Genomic DNA, 18,703 nt, shown 5'->3' on the forward strand with positions numbered 1-18,703 from the left:
TATGACGTGATGTTTTCAATGCTTGATTCAGAAATCGCCAAGTTAATGTTAACATCTTTTCTCGTTATCACTCAACAAAGTCAAGTTTGTAAAGCAGAAAACTTTCGTTATTTTGCTGTTTGTAAACTAAAAACATAACAAAGCTTTGAAAGCGGTAACCGACTTCATTTTAAATATGTCACGCAAATTTACAAAAAATTAACGTTTGGTTCCTGGTTAGTTTCATGCCTTCATTCTGTAGCTATTGGAACATGTTGCTCAGTTGGCTTAACTTTGAACGCGGATGTCTTTTATTCTTGAGCAGGTCGGAGGTTAGACGCGCGGTTTTCGATTGTTTTCACCGGCCAAACAAACAAATCTATGTCTACTCTTCTTCAGACGGCATTTTCAGGGCCCATACTTTTGTACTTTCTCTTTAATAAGACGGCGGCCGACACGCGGTTTCTTATTTGTTCTATCGGGTGCCTCAGACGACTCTTGCCGCTCTCTGATCGCGTTTGTTTGTTCTCGATTGCAAATCGCGACAATATTAAGAGATGGTGAGCTAATAACTGAATATTTACTCATGTGAACTGTTTGATAATTCTGCTTGTTGTTACGTTGTTTTATTGTGTTTAATCGTTGATTTAACATCGATCGCTGACAATTATGAGATCGGGCGTTTCTTCAGAGGCCACTGCAAAACGCTTTCAAGCCAGAGATAGAGTTGAAAGTTTAACGCAACTTGTAACTTTCAACTTAAATTAAAGTAATTAAATTGTTCATTAGGCCTAAAAAGAAGACAATGAATTGTATTGAAAAGGTTTTACTTCAGTTTGTTTGATGAAGAATGAATGGTTTCACAGCTAACCAAATACGTTGTTTTTACATTGATTTAACGTTTGCAAAGTTTGAATCAATGAAAAAAAAACTGATTTTTCTAGTTGGGTTCAAGGTCAGATTACCATTGAAAAATTTAATTATTGAGAAAGAAGAAAAAGTCATTGAATCGAAAGTTTACGGTTGATAAAATTGCCTGAAAGCGAATTTGTTCGATTTTTCACGGTTGAATCTTCAGTGTTTCAGTTAAGGTTTAAGTTGAAGTTCTAATAAATTGTGTTTACGTTGAACTTTCCGATCACTTTGTTTGGACAAAGTGTTCAGATTCGTTCAGCATTAGTTTATGAATGTTTTGTCTCTTAATAAAACATGGCGAGTTTGACGCACGGTTTGACACGTTTTCATCGCTGCTGTGCGTAGAGGGTGCGCGGTAAAAACTAAAATACTGCACGAGTCCCAATGTTAACATAGTTTTCATTCAAATTTTATGAATTTGTTTGGTCTTTTCTTAGATCGGGTTGTATGCACTATGGGTCACAGCATACACATTTACTCAGCTTGGCTAGAAAGGAATATTTGTTTCTAAGCGGTACATCTAAGCGCAAGGGTTCATGGTTTGTGCCAGTTTAGCTTTGATGCAAATTTTTCAATATTCTGGAAATATCGTCATTGTTTTTGATAGTAAGAAGCTAAACGAAGCACAGATTGAGGTTGATGAACAAAAGTTGTTAAGCAATACCCTGTCAGTTTTTCTCACCCAGAATTTAACTCGTGGTTTGTCAGGCCGAGTGCAACACTGTCATTATTTTTTGGGGTAAATTGAACCATGAGTTCTGTTTGGTTTTGCCAAATGTTGATTTAAACGCATTTTGCCTCAGTTACTTGTCAGACAAACAAAATTTTATCAAAGCTAATTATCATTTTGCAAAATTTGGAGGAAGTTTTTAAAGCTTTTTGTTTGAACGACGTGGTTTTCAACGAACAAACTTGAAATGCAATTTTGATAAAAAGATAATTTTCTTGAACCAAAGACAGATACAACTTAGCCACTTCACTCATTTAACATAATAATACAATAAAGTGAAAAAAAACTACAAATTACGAATGTTTTTTTTGCCATGTACACAAGTTGGCCTTATTCAAGTTACAAAAACATAGAATGAAACGCGAAGATTGACGACCTACGCGCACGTGACAATCTCCATCGACTGCAAACGCCAAATAAAGACGCAGCGATAGAAGAAAAATTGTTTCTGTTTGCAAAGATTCCTTATAAGAGCCGCGCGCTTTTTGTTCCTATCTATTGTTTACCTAGCTTGTCAAAACCATTGAAATGAACGAGTTGTTGAAGACATCTTGCAGCTCGCAATGAGGCGAGCCACAAATTCATCTTTTTCAATCTCCTTCTGCTTAAAGATTTTCTCGACTTCTTACTCAAAAATCCTTTCAGCCATGCATCACTTCAACAAAATTTTATGTCAAAAAAACGAAAAAAAAATGACTAAAGCAGCAAGTTACAAAATTCTGTTTTTAACACACACAGCGGCTGTAGCGATCGATAACATTATACAAGCCTCAGGCTCTGAAGGCTCTGGTGTTAAGTCTTTCTTAGGCTTAGCGCTTGAACAAAAATGATCTCTAATTTTTCTTGAATATTAAAACCCGCAGATAAAATGTATCAAGTTGTAAGATTAACTGCAGAATCGTCGTTGTGACATAAGTATACCTAAACCACTCAACCATTTAAACCAAAGGGTAGGCTACACGCTATTATGTATGGAACAAGTGTCTGGTTTCCACTACGAAGACAAACTTGGAAAATTGCTTTTTTGTGTGAATTAATCTCCATTGTATATTTGTTCCATATTTCTATTGCAAAAGTTTGATGTCGAGTGATAGGTCGCTCATTGAAGTAAAAGAGTTGATATGATTTCTGCTTTGTGAAGTTGCATGCTGTTAGGTAGGTTGTACTTTACCATTTAGCTTAATGAGCGTATCGCCCTTTTGTGCCTGACTTGTACGAGGTTTACATTCTAAATTTGATGTAGAAGATGTGGCTTTAAGCTTCTTAAAGTCGATAGTGTCATCGATAATGCAATTTGGGTGGCTTTGTGAAAAGTCATGGCATTATTATAAGACAAGAGTTAAGAAAGATGGGAGTTTATTGAATTTTAATAATAGCATTAAAAAGGTTACATCTACACTCTACAGTCAGAACTGTGCTTGTAGTACACGCTGTCCACATAGTCAGAGAGCAGAAAGTCAGTTAGATTTCTGGCTTTATTTACATGTTAGCTGATGAAAGGAGGCTGCTTTTGGGTGGGGAGTTAAGAATGTCGTGTTGCCCAATCACTGTTACAATAGATTATCAGCAAAACCAGATCAAGAGTTGAGAACAAAATTGCCTACAACGTTCTTGTTTTCTGTTGACTGTAAAAGTATGTGTTTGTGCCAAATTGTGAGTCGTAAGCACTCTCTGGCTGAAAGGGGTCGAATTCCAGCCAGCAAATACGTCTTTTCTGTATTAATTCAACGACTGCAGGCGTTTGATCAATGTACAAACGGTAAATGAGATGTCTGGCAAGAACTATAAAAACACAAATTGTGTCTCAATGAAAATCTTTGAGAGTGTTGCTTGAATCTATTGCATGAAAGGAAAACAATCTAAAAGGTTCATCATTGTAGGGCTTATAATTCAAAGGTTGCTTGAAAACTGCAAAGGAGTCATCAGTTGGTGTCATGAAGTTGATCAAAATCCTGTTCTAGAAAATCTCTTTTTGTGTTTATATAACAAAGCTCGTTTCTAGCTCCAGTTGGAACGTTTATATGATGAAAGTGTAAGTAATTTTTTTCTTACCTTCAACTGCACTGCAGTATATACCTTTGCAAATTATATTTTGTATGTTATTCGCTCTGAAGACGCGCATTGTCATAGTGCGCGAAACGTCAGTGAAGCAATAAACCATCTTGTTTATTGTTGCTTTTACTTTCACCAGATGAACGTTGCCGCTAGTGCTAGAAACGATAATTGTCCTGATGAACACCAAAGCTTTTCAGTATTCAGTATAACAAAGCTTGTGGCGAAGGTATTGTGACGGCATAAGTGCCATTCACCTTTGAGAGCTGAGCGTAAAAGCGGACAAGCTCTTAACATTTAAAAAAACCTACATATTAGAGTAGCCTTGAACATGAAAGCTTTAGTCATTTCCAAACTTGTTTTACCTTCACACGCCACTTTAGTTTGGTTTAAATCGATTTTATCTTTGAAACAGAACGGTGCTGTGTGTGTTTAGTAGGCTGTGAAGCCAGATCTTAAGCTCAAGTACATCGGGAGACTCCTGCTTGGGAGAAAGTGTATTTAAGAAACCGTTCGCCTATCTGGAGATGTGGATGTGAAATCATAATTCCAAGGGACAATCGAAGAAGTTCATGACTTAACCGACACAAGCAGACGCGTGGTACCGGCAAGAGGCTGTGTATATACGCCACGTCAACAATCTCTCAACGAAACTCCATCTGTTTTACTTGGTACCTGATCTAACGTCTTCTCCGCAACGCTCATCAACTGCTGCAAACACATATCACTCCAACGGTGACACAAGACGCGATTGCTGTCGTCAGTAGAAGCAAACTTATCCAGAGCGTCCCGCGGTGAACTTGCGATAACGTAAGCGAGGGGTCTCATCACCAGTTGCTTAGCAACGTGCTTTTTCAAGCTCTTGGGCTCACTTCAAGAATCCTAACCCATCACAGCTCTACCTACCCACCCCTTTTACGCTTTTAGCCCCATTTCTGCCATACTCAACCTCTTTTGCTTACTTGCTTGTACTCACCACCCCTGCTGAGTAGTCGCCTTTGGTCAGCCCTGCTTGCTTCATTGCTGTTCGGAAGCTTCGTCTTTTTGCTCTGCTTGGCTATGGAGAGTATGTCTTCGTTGTGACTTGTGGCACAAATGAAAACTGACTCTTTTTACGTTTACACAATGAAAAAGGACGTCAGTTTCCATTTTAAACTACATAAGGTTTGAATAAACTTTTTGTGATTCTTGATACTCACGCAGCTTATGAATTGAGGTATTCACGTGCAAAGCGCTAAATCATTCTGTTAACTGTCAATGTTGTCAGGAATAATTTCGTCAGTGTTTACTGCATTTATGGTGTTATGTGTTGTCACAGTCAACTGTTGTAGACTTTAGAAAATATCGGTTTGGTCAATCAACCAAACAAACATTTTCATTTTTCATCTAATTATATAAAATAAACAGGAATTTTTCCAATTTTTTTTTTGTTTTTGAAAATCAAAAATCTTGAAAATCCAAGAAATATAATTTACTTCAAAACAACGAAAATTTCACCAGCGTTGTCGTCTGTTCGAGATTGAATCGGGCGATTTTTCAGATCGCTCTTTATTTGTTCACAAAACTTGTTTTTTTACAGCTCACAGTGCAGGCTGTGTGACCCCCGTGTCGACAAATGTCACCTCCATCAATGCGACCCATCTGGCTGTGGGACAGTTACCCAGCATGCAACAGTACCCACAGATACGGGACCCGGAATGGTTGAAAGTAGAGGTAAATGCAAAAGGTTTTCACGTTTTGGTCCAAAACGATTTTTTTCGTCGAAGGTGGTGCAGAGATGATTTTCATGCGACCCCTGTTGCTGATGGCAACTCAGTGCCGCGAAAGTGCGAAATCCTTTCTTATCTTCAACTTTGCGTTTGTTACACAACAGCACGTTGCAAAATTTATTGTGACGTCATTACCTTTCGGGTTACTCTGCCAGCTGCATGGACTGGCCGTGTCGTTGAAGTGGCAGAGCTTCCCCTAAAAAAAGCAGCCGCTTTGATCGCGCCAGCATCTGCATGGTGCGCTTGGTGCAACTGTGTCGTCATAAACACAACGATGACACGTTGTGAGATCGCTCCAGCTCTTGCAATAAAACAGCGACCACTAGTGGCGCTTCATCCACGACCGTAGAATCATCTGAGCGAAGTATTTTGTTTCAATGCTTCTTCTATGCCGATTCGAAACAAAGCTAAAGTGGTTTAGTTGGAGAAGGTTTTCTTTCGTTCACTTTTAATTATTGAAGCTAAAACAATAACGTATTCCCAGGTCTGCCGTGAATTCCAGAGGGGGGCGTGCAATAGAACCGCCGATGAGTGCAGATACGCTCACCCCGGGAAAAGCATCCAGGTATCCCCGGACGGGAAGGTTATCGCTTGCTACGACGCGCTCAAGGTACAACAACTCATTGTTTGCAATAACGGCTGCTTTGACGTCACAAATAAGTTATGATGTTTTACAATCCCATGTTCAGTGTAGCTTTTAATTTTGTGGTTTGTGAAGCATAAAGTCTAGAGAATGTGACAGATGCCACAACTCATCATCGCAAGTAGATTGTTGGGTTGCACTCTTGTGTGCTCCTTGGAAAACGAGGTAGGTACTAATAACTAATAAGTATCCCTCAGTCCATTTTTTACTTGTCTTTTTGACTCCGCCCATTCTCAATCACGTGATCACGATCAAGTTTTTCATCTGGAGCGAGGAGGAGAAGAGACTTAATTGCCACACAGGTTGTGCAGAGCTTTGCACGACCTCTCTTGCATCTGTTACAAATTGAGAATGACTAATTTATCACAAAGCGCTCAGCCATACTTGATTTATTAGTAGATTAATCATTGCAAAGTAGATAAATGCTTCGCGCGTAATCGATTCGTCAATTTAAACTTCCTTCGAAAATATTTACGTCACTGTGACGTCACGTGCCTCTTTGTGAACGATTGACGACGTGAGTTCAACAATTTGCTGATCTCCCCTCCAGCGAAGACTTGTTGTTTTTGTTACGTCACAAGCAATCGGATCGAGAAGGATTGTTTGACAATTGAGAATGAAAGAAACAAAACTTTAAAGCTAAATGTTGTCAAACTATTTGGTAGTTTTTGTGAATACATCGAACCCAGAACTTTTGCTGCTGCTGTTCCTTCAACGACGTGATGGCTGCCAGTTCAGTTAGGCTTAGATTTCATTTGCACAACAGAGTCTTGCAATAGCAACCGTTTTTATTTTAGTTTTATCATCTTTGTTTAAGGTTAAACCGGGTGTCGAACCAGGATTACATTATTGGCAAATCTATAAAATCAAAACTTACTTTTTATTTCACCACCTGCATTGGATAGCAATGCAATAAAATGTTTAGTTAAAAACAGATTAATCTGTACTGAGACTTCTCCACTGACCCGGTAGTTACGTAAAAGTAACTCAAAATTTATGTACTTGTCTGCAGTTGTTTATTTTTTGGGTCTGGCAAAATAATCCGTTGCCTAGAAGAGAGAAATTTATGATTTGTTTGGTTGGACCTAATAACGCGAGCTTGTCTAATGGTCTGTTTCGCCCTCGACCAACAATCATTGATTAAGGGGGCTTTGTTTCGTCACAAGTGTTTGTAGCTAAGTTGTATGAGCAATCCTTTTAAAAACAGACGGATTCATTGCTTAATAAAAAAATATGTGAATCGAGTTATGATATTTAGACAATGCTTTAAGCCAGTAAACCATAAGAAGATTTCCTGAACAGCCAGAAAAACCAACAAAAAGTTTTACATTAGGTGAATCAAACAAAAAATTTAATGAAAAATGTCAAAGAAAAACTTTGACTTCTTGGACACGTTCTCCGAAAAGGAAACTGGATCACCTCTCTCTCACAGGCAAAATTGAAGGGAAGCTTGCCTGAAGCAGACAAAGATTCACCTCACTTAAACTGACAAAAACAACATCAACACAGACCTAATACACACAGCAAAAGACTGACAGTCTTGGAAACTTCATATAAGAAGCAGTCAATGCTTGAAATCAAGTGCGACAATAAAAAAAGAAGAAAATGATAAAGATATAAAAAGTATCAAGATCTGGAAGATTGCTTCTCGCTTTGCAATCTTCTTTTATTCCCTTGTTTATCCTGTGCAAAGGTAATATTGGAAACATCCAGATAATCATTAGGAACATGTGGCAAACCTGCTAAAGAATGAACAGAAATGAAAATTGGAACATTTGCATCTTGCTGAATGTTTCAGAAATTTCTTGTGTTTGCTCAAAACAATGCTCCAATTGTTCTTCTGACTTTTGTGTGACGTCACAGCTGCTTGTGTGCTGAGTGAAATTGATTGTTCATTGAAAGTTCGTTTTTCGAAGCATCGTTTGTATGGAAAAATCGTGATAAAAAACAAACGCAAAATCTAGTTGTCAGCTGTGCTGTGTTAACATCGTATCAACGTTGTTGGGTTGTGATTCAACGTAAAATGATAAACTTGAAGGTCTGCAGCAGTACCAAGCCAGGATACTGACAAGGCCTTTTTACAACTTTTCAGTTCACTCAAACGCCTACTAAGATAAGATTGTATGAGACCTGGGAAAGTCGGTTGTTAAAACGTTAGAAAACGTCACATTATTGTCCAAAAATGCTGTTGCAAACAAAACCTGCTATTTATGTTTGGTTTCGCAAAATGAACGCATTGTTGACAGTTTCAGGGTTTTCTAAACTTCAAGGTAAAAAGTCAAAAAACTGGTCATGTGCTTTTTGAGTCCAAACACTCTGAATGAAGAAAAATTTTGCGGTTTATGATTTTACCTTTTTATATGCATTAGCTTCGCTTGACTGATTACAGATGCAACGGACCATGTCCTACTGCCGTCTTGCATTGTTTCTTTCCGCGAAATGTTTTGATAAAATCAATATGTCTATTCTCAAAATTTCGCCATTATATTTTACTGCAAAGTTGTCAATTGTGTTCAAACAAAACGCTTCAGCGCGTTGCAAAGATTTTATTAAAATGTGGAGGCAATAAAAAATTTGGTAGAAAATCTGATGAAAGTTTTTTTTTTCTTTTCAAATTATGCTTCAAGAAATCAACATTCTTGTGAACCAGGGCTGCCAGGTCATCTGTTTCAAACATGTGGCTTTTGTTCCATTTCAGTGCTGCACCTCTTCAAAATACCGCTTTATGAAATAGATATTGAAACTCGCAGTTTTAGTTCTTTAGGCAATTCTACAGTATCATGCAGCTCGATGCAAGCAGCTCTATCTACAGTATCAAATGTAGATCTGATGGCTGATTTAAGCGGACAACTGTATTTACTTGCACTGGCCAGTAAACCATCTGCTGCCAGCATTCTGTCTGAGTTATTAGGTTCTCAATGGCAGAAACACTTTACAGAACGACCTCATGCAGCCAATTGTATCATCACATAGCCAATTCTGACATCATAGTGTTGCACATAGAATATAGATATGAACAAACAAAGTCCTTATTCAAATAGAATCGATTTGAATTTAAAAATAAAAATTCTATTTGAATAAGAACTTTTTAATTATCCCCTTTTTGAGGTGAAACAGGCTGTAGAGGTTTTAGAAAGTACAGTAATAACTAATTAACTATATTTGATGTAGATATGAACAATGTTCTATTGTATATTTCATTCAGAAATAAATAAATAACATCACGTTTTGCGCATTGATCATGTTGCTTTTAATTATAAATGAACCGAAGAATTTCGTTCTACCTGTTTAAATTAATTCTCTGCGTAAACACAACGATTAATTTCGTCAAAGCTTCTTAACAAAGGCTAGGCATTTCAAAAAACATGATTTTATCATGTATGAAATTCTTTAATCCGATTTTTATTCTGTGGCTGTTGATGTTCAAAGTTCTTTAGTTTTCTTGTACACTGGTTGCAGCTGTGATGTATAAGGTTCTGAAGCAAACCGAATTATCCATCGGATTAAGAAATCATTTTCAACGCACTTTTGTCTACATTTCAGGTTTCGTGTTGATGAATTTGTCTCAAAGTTGTTTTATTTCTTCCATAAATAGTCAACAAATGATAATACCGTTGATGTGCTGCTAAAAATCAGGTGCCAATAACATCCAGAAAACCTTCTGAAATAAATTATTTTTTTGGACAATATTTTTTATGTCAAGGAAAAAAATCTGAAAAAAGTTTTATGTCGACTTTTTGTCTTAAACCACTGGTCGTGGGTTCGTTTCTTGATGAGATAAAAAATTTATCAATTTTGGGATTTCTGAATTTTCATTTGTAGAAACGAAACGTATGATGGGTTGTTATATTTATGATATTTCCATAATGATTGGACAGCATCAATGTTTGGTTGAACTTGAACAGAACACTATTTTTAAGCAGCTTCTGATGCAGTATTTCCAAACATAACATCTTGAAGTGATCCTCCTTTGCTAAAATTAAACGTTGTATTAGTTAGGCGGAATGTTTAGAATGATAAATCGCTAAGATATTCCTGTGTTCTGTTTTGATATTTCTCAATAAGGTGAAGAGATATTGACGACAAGCTAACCACTTGAGAAAGTGTCAAGTTCTGTTGTGAACAAGTCTAGAAAATAATTCATCCTGAGATGAGTAACCTCATCAAAACAAATGATTGAGGATATTTCGTTCCGCTTCGACGCCTCATCAGCTGACTAAGCCAAAACTGACGGACTTTCCTTCTATTTTTGTCCGAGTCAAATCTAACCTTCTTGTGAGTCATCTGTCAATCACTCGCCTGATCATGTCGTGAGCGGTCAACAATGGTTTGGCCGGTCTAGCCGAAGCGTACAATAGTCAGGTTGTCACGTGTTGTCGCGTTCCTGGGTTTCTAATATTCTTAGATCCCTTGACCATTTCTCCTTCACCCACAATGCACGTGTGTGACGACGCAATTGAGTCGCGACCAACGCCACTATTGTCCACGATTCTCACCTGATGATAAACTAGGAAGATGCTGCTATCGCATGAATGTTTCTTAATACCTCATCATTTCCTATTTCAAATCAGTGTGATGGGGCGCAGTAGGGTGGGGTGAAGTGGGGTGGGGTGAAGTGGGGTGGGGTTTCTTCATAGTAATGTAGAGTGGTGCAGAAGACAATTTTTCTCTTTCGGATCATGCGATCCTCGTTCGATTCTCTGCTTGGTTGGTTTAATCATCGCTCACCTCCACCCAAACTGTAATAAATTGGATTAGCGTTATTGCTGAAAGAAATGCGCCCAAGGGAAAGAAACTGGACATCCTATTCTCGTTATTGCCAAAAACTTAGTGTGATGAGAACCTTATTCTCGTGCCCAGCACTAGGTGTCAAATGCGGGATCATGTTTGCTGCGCAAGAAAGATGTTTTGCATTCGTGAAATGATTCATTGGTTTCTTTTGCACGACCTGTACGAATTGCAATGATGCAAGCAAAGCGTCTGTTTCAGCTTGTTCATGGTCATTGCTGCTACCACAACCAGCAAAGCACAAGTTTAAAATTATAGTCAGTATGTAATTATCTTTCTTTGCCTTGCCGGTTGTACTGTTTTCAAATTATTATTGTAACTGTCTTCATCATTTCATCACTGTTTTCAAATATTCATTAAAAATCGATTTATGAAATTGTTTAAAATTTTTTGCTTAGTGCAATTTTGGCGACGAAATGTACAGTGAGATATTTCTTTCATAAAACACCACCTTGCATTGTTGAAGATTTTCAACTCGTAGTTAACTTAAAATATTTCCTTCCTAGGAAGACGTATAAATAACGACTGTTGACGTTGATTTGTATGTTATATTACGTTGATTGGTCATGCTATGGGTTAATGAGATCTGAACTAACTTGGTGTCATTTGCTGGAGTTCATATGTTAACACCTCCTCTGCAAAACCACATGGTTCCTGCCGCTATTTCAGATCATTAGTAATCCAATCTATGTAAGTGTAATTGCAACATTGGCACGGATTAAACACAAATCGATGCACAACACTCTTTTACAAACACTCTACTTGTGATGTCATAACCAGACTTAAAACAGCTCCTTAGGGAGCGCCATGATAGCTCTAGTCCCGGATTTTCAAACTGACATGTCTTTACAAGTTATCTTTTCGTTGGTACTTTCAACATCTTTTTATAATTCTGATTTATCGCTGTAAGAAGCAATAAGATGGGATGCAGTTTTGGACCATTAGCTTTGGTTGATGCTTCCTAATGGGTTTGTAATTCTGATGTATCTGTACTTGGCAGGAAATATTGTTAAATAGACATTTGTTACATTTATTTGCTTGTATTTAGCGTTGAAACATCGTTACAAACACTATGGTGAAATATTTTCTTTAGAACTGTGCGATTGCAGAAGCAAATGTTTTTTTTTTGTGGAAAACTTCTCATTAAGATTTAATGGAATGCTACAGACATTTTGGAATCACTTTTAAGTGACACTTTCATTATCAATATTTCATTCTTCAAAGATTCAAAAAGTCTTTCATGTCCAGCTATAGTCCAACTTATTAAATTCGTTGACGAAATTAAAGCCATACTAATTTGCAATTATCTTTTCATTAAGTTATCAAATTATGAGTTTGTTTTCGCCTTCCTGGTTGACTTCTCAGAACTGCACTGGCAGGTTTGACTGAAAGTTGTTTTGACCAGTTTTGAATGAACTTGTACATCACTTCTTACGGATGCTTTGACATATAGCGACAATACGAGAGAAGAAGACTTCTTGATGGTCGTTCTATGACAACACAGATGACAACACAACCTGCACGATGCTGCAACTCGTCACAAAGATGAATAATAATCCATTGTGACGTTGACTACTTGTCCGATGATGCTTTCTTAGCGAAATGAAAAATACAAGCAACAATTTTGCAGTGTCAGCATTTTTATTGCTGCACTTTCATTTTCTCGTTTTTGTTTTTCATAACTTCTAGATCTGGCCTAGTGTTCCCAATCCCGTGGTTCCAAAACTGTTCAGACATGCCACACCGTGTTGACCTCTCACAAACCTGGCCCAACCCAACCAAGTTTTATATTGAATCTTCCTTGTTGACAAGCATGACTTTGACATACGTCATGGTCATGTTTCACCGAGTAAGTTTTCTCAGAAGCGCGATGTGCAACTCCATCAAGAAGATCGATGTCGCTGTTTTTTCAAAGCTTTTGCAAATCGTAGACACTCGTTGTTGATTACCTCAGAAGCTGCGTCTATTGCAAAACAATTAGTGGATGGCTTTAGTTTTCGGTTTAAAATTTTTAACAAATATTTTTGTAATATTAGTTTCTTTGAAATGTTGACTCGTCGAGGTTGTTGTTGTGCTTTTGGGTGCCATCTTGTGCCTGTGATACACCAAATTGGTGAACTTGCAAATGCTGTGGTCAAGGTGTGAGACAGATTGGAAGTGTTGGATAATGTAGATACTTATGATTTTGCTAAATCGTTTAAACTGTGCCACTGCTTTCTCTGGATCGGCTCATCAACTTGTTGGCCAACCGATCATAAATGTTGCAACGTTTAGGGGTTCTTAAACTTTTTATTCGGAGACCCCGTTTCAGAAAATCGTTTTTATGTCGGGCCCTTGATCTACAATATTACTTTAGACCTACTTTTGATTTGTTTTAGAACCCAGAAGACAATTTGAGACTTCATTGTTGTAACCTATGGCTTATGAATAATTTTCAGGGATTTGTTACGTTTTCTTGGTTGGATAGTGCCGACTTCTTCAAGGTACCGCATCATAAGGTCAATGACAGCGTCTTACAGTTGTAGCTCCTTCAATCTGATGTGGTTGTGAATTATTGAACCAATGGAAAGATGACAAGTTTGCCTACCTTCTGATTGTCACCGTCACAAATATCAGGCAGGAAATCAGAATTTTTTACAGTGATTCAAAATTTCCAGATTTCAACCACAAACAGATCAATAACCCTCTGTGAAATCATAAAAACCTTCTGACAACATACAAACTGTACATTTTCATTCTGTCTGCTCTTTTGTTCTTGAAGGGCCATCAGTTCAGACAAAGGGCGACTTCCACTCAATAACGTCAGGTTTTTGACATGATGAAACTTGTATGGTTGTCAAGCCACAAGCAAGTTTACTCTGTCAATTGACGGACGAGTTTTGTGTGATTCGTTTTTGAAGATGTGTCTCTGTCTTCTCAATTTATCAGATGAAACCGACATGGCATTGAAAGGCAACTTTATGGTTTCAAAAAGTTTGTGTGTTTTAAAGAATTGCATGAGTTTGATGCGAATCTACAATATCGAATTCTGAATGTTATCAGTTTGGCCAATGAAGTCTTAAGATACCAGGAGCCAGACGATCACCAGACTACTGGGAAACGCCTAAAATTTTAATTTTGAAAACTCCGCTTTCTACGTAAGCTGCAGGGCCGGGTTCTATTCGTTATGGTTCTTATTTCCGTTTTAACAGGCTTAACAAAAAAAATCGACACTTTTTGTGGATTCTAGTTTTGTCGTAGGTATCTCATTGTTTGGATTCATTTGCCAACGACAGAGAAAAGTGAATGAGTCGCTGCATGCAACTAGTTGACCCTGATCTTTCGGAATTAAGACGAGGCTTCTTTGAAGCAAACGGAGAGATCATTTTAAAGTGGTGATGTTGAACCAATTGAACAATGACTAAAGGTTATCGGTTTATTTTAAACTGAAGTGTCTTGAAAACTTGAAATTGAAAAGGATTTTGAAATTGATTGAACCTGAGTTTGAACAATAAGTAGATATCCAATCACATGATCATCAACTCATCATGCATTTGATCACGTAGGCCATGTGAGCAACATGTGAAGTGTTGAGAGGACTTCACACTCCTTACGTCGCTTCAACTTCGCTAAACATCGAAACAAATTAGCAAAGTAGGACACAGTTCAATCGAATGGATATTTAAAGCAAAAAATCAAAATTGAGGGCAAAAGTCAATTTAATAAACCACTACAAAAGCAACTTGCAGCAATAGCAACCTTCAACGATTGATTCTTTATTCTCTTGCTGGGAAAGCTTCTTAAGAGAGCTAAATCCTGGCAGTTACGCATACTTATAATCAGTGTTGTACGTTGACGCTGAGGCTAGCGCCGTCAATTTATTTTTTAATTGACGGAAGTGATAGAGCCGTCAGGACATTATGCGTCCCAAACGCAGCAGATTGTCAGTCAAACATTTTGAAATACTTGCGTGTTTCTACAAGGAAATAACTAATAGGCTAAGCAGCTAATTTCAATACAGAAAACATAAAACCTGCGCTTTATTTATAGCTATTGTTAGCCTAAACTTGGTTGAAATACTTCTGTTTTGAAAGACCCTGGCTAAAATAGCGCTAGAAATTAGCGCTGACGCCGTCAATTTCTTTAAGAGCTGAAGCAGTACTTTACGCCGTGAAGTTTTTAGGCAATTCGCGCTGACGCTGACGCCGTCAATTTATTTCATTGACGCGTACAACACTGCTTATAGTTGCTTTTGAATCACTGACGTAGGTCCGGTTACCGAGATTGACAGAGTGAAGTTTCCGATTGTTGAAGTGTTGTTGCCGGAGAATTATTCCATTCACTAGGTGCCGCTGAATGGAGAGCAGTCCTTAACGTGCATTGCTCAAGTGCACACCCCGAGAGTCGAACCAGCGCCGCTTGATCTTGAAGCTTTTTCGTTCCAAAAGTCACGCGCTCACCAACTGAACTACCGAGGCTGACCCCTTAAAAGTTTACAACATTGCTACATTTATGAACATTTGGCATGAATAAAGTGCTCAGCATGCCAGTTCATGCATGCTTACAAATTCTACAACCATGTAGTCTGGTACTGCTATTTTGCATTCATCTAATGCTGGCATTTGCACAACAATCTAACCTCTTAGTGTAATTTATTAATAATCGATTTCGCTACAGTAATAGCATCTCCAGCTAGCACATGTAAAAAAGAAAATTAGAAAGATACATAAAACGAACAAATAATGTAGTTTGCAATGCAGTCTGCAATATTGCTTTGTTTTAAAAACGAGGCTTAGAAGAACAAACTGTCTTTCCTTCAAAACCAACAAACAAAATGGCATTAGCACCAACTTGTGACTGAATACTTAGGCGAATAATTTCCGCACGGTGGCAGTATCAAAGAAAGAACTGCAAGTTTTAATCAGTAGAGAATGTTGTTGAGAAATAGCTTTTCTGGTAATTTTTTTTTTGCGACTTAATTTCAAGTTGGATACACCTCTTCACACTGAATGAGAATCATAAACGTTCCAGACAGTTAATCAACTGCTTTTCACATTGATTCAACGTCTGCAAGCGTTGATCAACTGTCTGTGATATGATGATTTGTTTTTCGATTAAAGCTGAAAGCATGCAGGAAAACAGACAAACTGTTTTGGGAAGAAGAATTAGCCTAAAGTATTACAAAAAATTGATGAAATGAAAACTAATAAATTCAAGGGAAGATATTTTATGAAAGTTGAGAGACAAATTTTTACTTTGAGTCTTTTTCAAATAACTCTAACTTTGCACATACTTTAACGCGAGAACTCTTTTTTTAACCAAAGCCCTTTTGTTTACTTTTATTCGAAGACCCTTTGGCGACTCAAATCGATTCGCATTGTCCACGTCACGGCTACTGGCACAAAAATTTCCAAAAAATTGTTTTCTGCTTATAATGTAATGACAGGTTGTCTTTAAAATAATCCAATTAAGGTATGTAAATTTGAATGCCTCTTCAAAGTGATTGGTCTGCCCGCTGCAATGTTATGCTGTGTGAGACAGGCTTTTAGACTGCCACCATTACATAAAATGTCAATGGTGCCTATCACAACGAGTTGATATAAAGAGGTTATGTCGGTTAACTAAGAATTTAATCATCCATGATCAACAAGGCTTCGATTTAATTTAATATTTCTGACATTTATTAATTGCTACCTTTAACCGAATTAAGCATTTTGACGTTTCATGTGCTTTAAAAGACGTTTATTTTATCAGGAATTTTTAGCTGACCTGAAAAGAGCAACAAGCCTCTAATTTGGTTTGGTTGAGTCAACTGGTTGTTATTGTTTACATTTTCCTGCTAATAAACTTGTTTTATATGGATTGTAAGCGTTAAAGCGGCGTAGAGATAACACCTTTCCAGACAGCAAATCATCGTTTTTTTTACATTAATTCAACGTTTGCAGACGTTGGATCTATGTAAAAAAACGACTGTTTAGCTGTCTCTGTCTGGGTTTTGATGACTGGGAATAATTTCATCTTTTATGGGACTAATTCAGCAGATCAAATAAGAAGACCGCCTCTGTCACTTCTTATTTGTGGTTATCGGTTGATCATTGCGACTTGCATAGGATTGACTGGCTTTAATATCACAGTGATCGGGAAAAAACTTGTAGCCCGTCAACCACTGGTTAAGTTTACCAATCTCAGTATGCCTTTGAAAATATTGTAATTCAATATAATCACATTTCCGTTGCCACTCTCACCAACGTGATCTTCCATTGTACATCACAGTTAAGTTGTTTTATAAAAGATCGAACATTTCAAGTGTATGTCTGCAGGATACGTTTGTCAATACTGTCGCGAATTTCAATTGAATGTCCCGATCCAAATTCAATTCAATCGTTCAGAACGGAAGGCTCATATTCAAACGCCTTTGATTGCTCGTGATGGAAAAGTTTAGATCCATTGATTTTGCTCTGATGTTAATGTGTTGAACTGCACGTCAAAAAGTAGAGGCTGCTATTTCAAACAACAAAATTCGTCACTTTTACATTGATTCAACGTCCTTAGACGTCCACAGACGTTGAATCAATGTAAAAATGACGGATTTTGCTGTCTGGGATATCCAAGTAGCAATACACTTGACAAGTTATGTGGCCTATGCTGCTAAACTACAAATATTTATGCTTCAGAAGATCCTTCCTTAGTCCGATGTTATTTATCCGTTTTATTTTCCAAGCAATGGCCGCAAATATTATTTTCATGTATTCAAGCAGCTAGTTTGGTTATTTCTGATTATATCAACACATTCTATTTCTGAAAGTTTTGACAGTGTTGAAGAATCACCTCCTCAACATATTCAAAAACTTTCGCTCCATCGTTAATGATGGGTGGATAGTAAACAATTATTTGGTCCACTCTGCCACGTATGAAAGTGGTTTGTCATATTTATCTTGGAAACTCTCAACACCTTGGTTCAAGAGTCGATTGCGTTTTATGTCAGTTTTGCGCATATTTGGTTGCGCTGGTTGCTTTAGTCACGCTTGGGTGGACACGGTAGGTTTTGGTGTAATTCTTTGTAAACTTTCTTCTAATCTTTGCTGTTCGTCTTTGCCGTTCCGTGTGATGGTTTCCCCAGAAACTCTGCATGTCGGTGTAACTTGATACAGTTAGAAGGCTCGCACACATTCTGCTCTAATCTCTGCTCAGAGTTATTCAGCACAGTCAGTCAAAGCTGTTGCATCAGACCTTTTGCAAAGCAATAGAAAAATAAAAACCTTTGAACAAAATTGCGTTATTTTGCTGGACTTTGCTACTGACCGTGTGTGTTCGCGGCTTTTGATATCCGCCCGATTGTAAGCTCTAACTACATGTCACCACAGATAGACCAATAATATCAGAATGCAACAAAGTGACTTGAAGTGTCGTGTGCTCTACCACAGTTAAAATCGAAACAGTCTAACAATAATTGCAATCAGCGTTTAAATATTTATGAGGATGGCAGCCTAGTATTCCGATTTCAATTGACTGACTTACATGCAATTTGGTAATTGGAAGACGAGGCAGAAAAGAAATAGCTTTCAATTGTTGTCCAGGAAAAACAGACACATTCCTGGCGTAGAGAAAAATATCAATGAAAATCTCTGGTGTGTGTAAATTGTTTCGGGCGTAACCAAGTTTGGCATGTCAAAATTTTGCTTACTGTCTTTATGAGACTTCTGTGTCGTGTTCGCTATAGACATTTTAAGGGTTTGTGGAAGATTTGTATTTTGCCTTGACATGTTGAAGACTCGAAGTATTGTAGCAGTGTTAGTTTAACAACTTCTTGCGCAATAGAAAAAAAAGGAGGAATGAAAACGTTTTAGC

The 18,703-nt window shown here is 37.6% G+C and overlaps 1 protein-coding gene across 3 annotated transcripts in view; it reads left to right on the forward strand.

Annotated features, from left to right (window-relative positions):
* LOC145766893 (muscleblind-like protein 1) overlaps positions 1-18,703 on the forward strand; it is a 49,861-nt gene that overhangs the window by 2,477 nt on the left and 28,681 nt on the right. For all 3 annotated transcript variants that reach the window (XM_082578597.1, XM_082578598.1, XM_082578599.1), the window contains exons 2-3: positions 5,256-5,389; positions 5,930-6,055. In XM_082578597.1, the coding sequence (XP_082434723.1) occupies positions 5,256-5,389; positions 5,930-6,055 (260 nt within the window). The remainder of the gene's footprint in view (positions 1-5,255; positions 5,390-5,929; positions 6,056-18,703) is intronic.

The sequence above is a fragment of the Aplidium turbinatum genome, chromosome 3 (assembly GCF_918807975.1).
Source record: "Aplidium turbinatum chromosome 3, kaAplTurb1.1, whole genome shotgun sequence".
Lineage (NCBI taxonomy): Eukaryota > Metazoa > Chordata > Ascidiacea > Aplousobranchia > Polyclinidae > Aplidium > Aplidium turbinatum.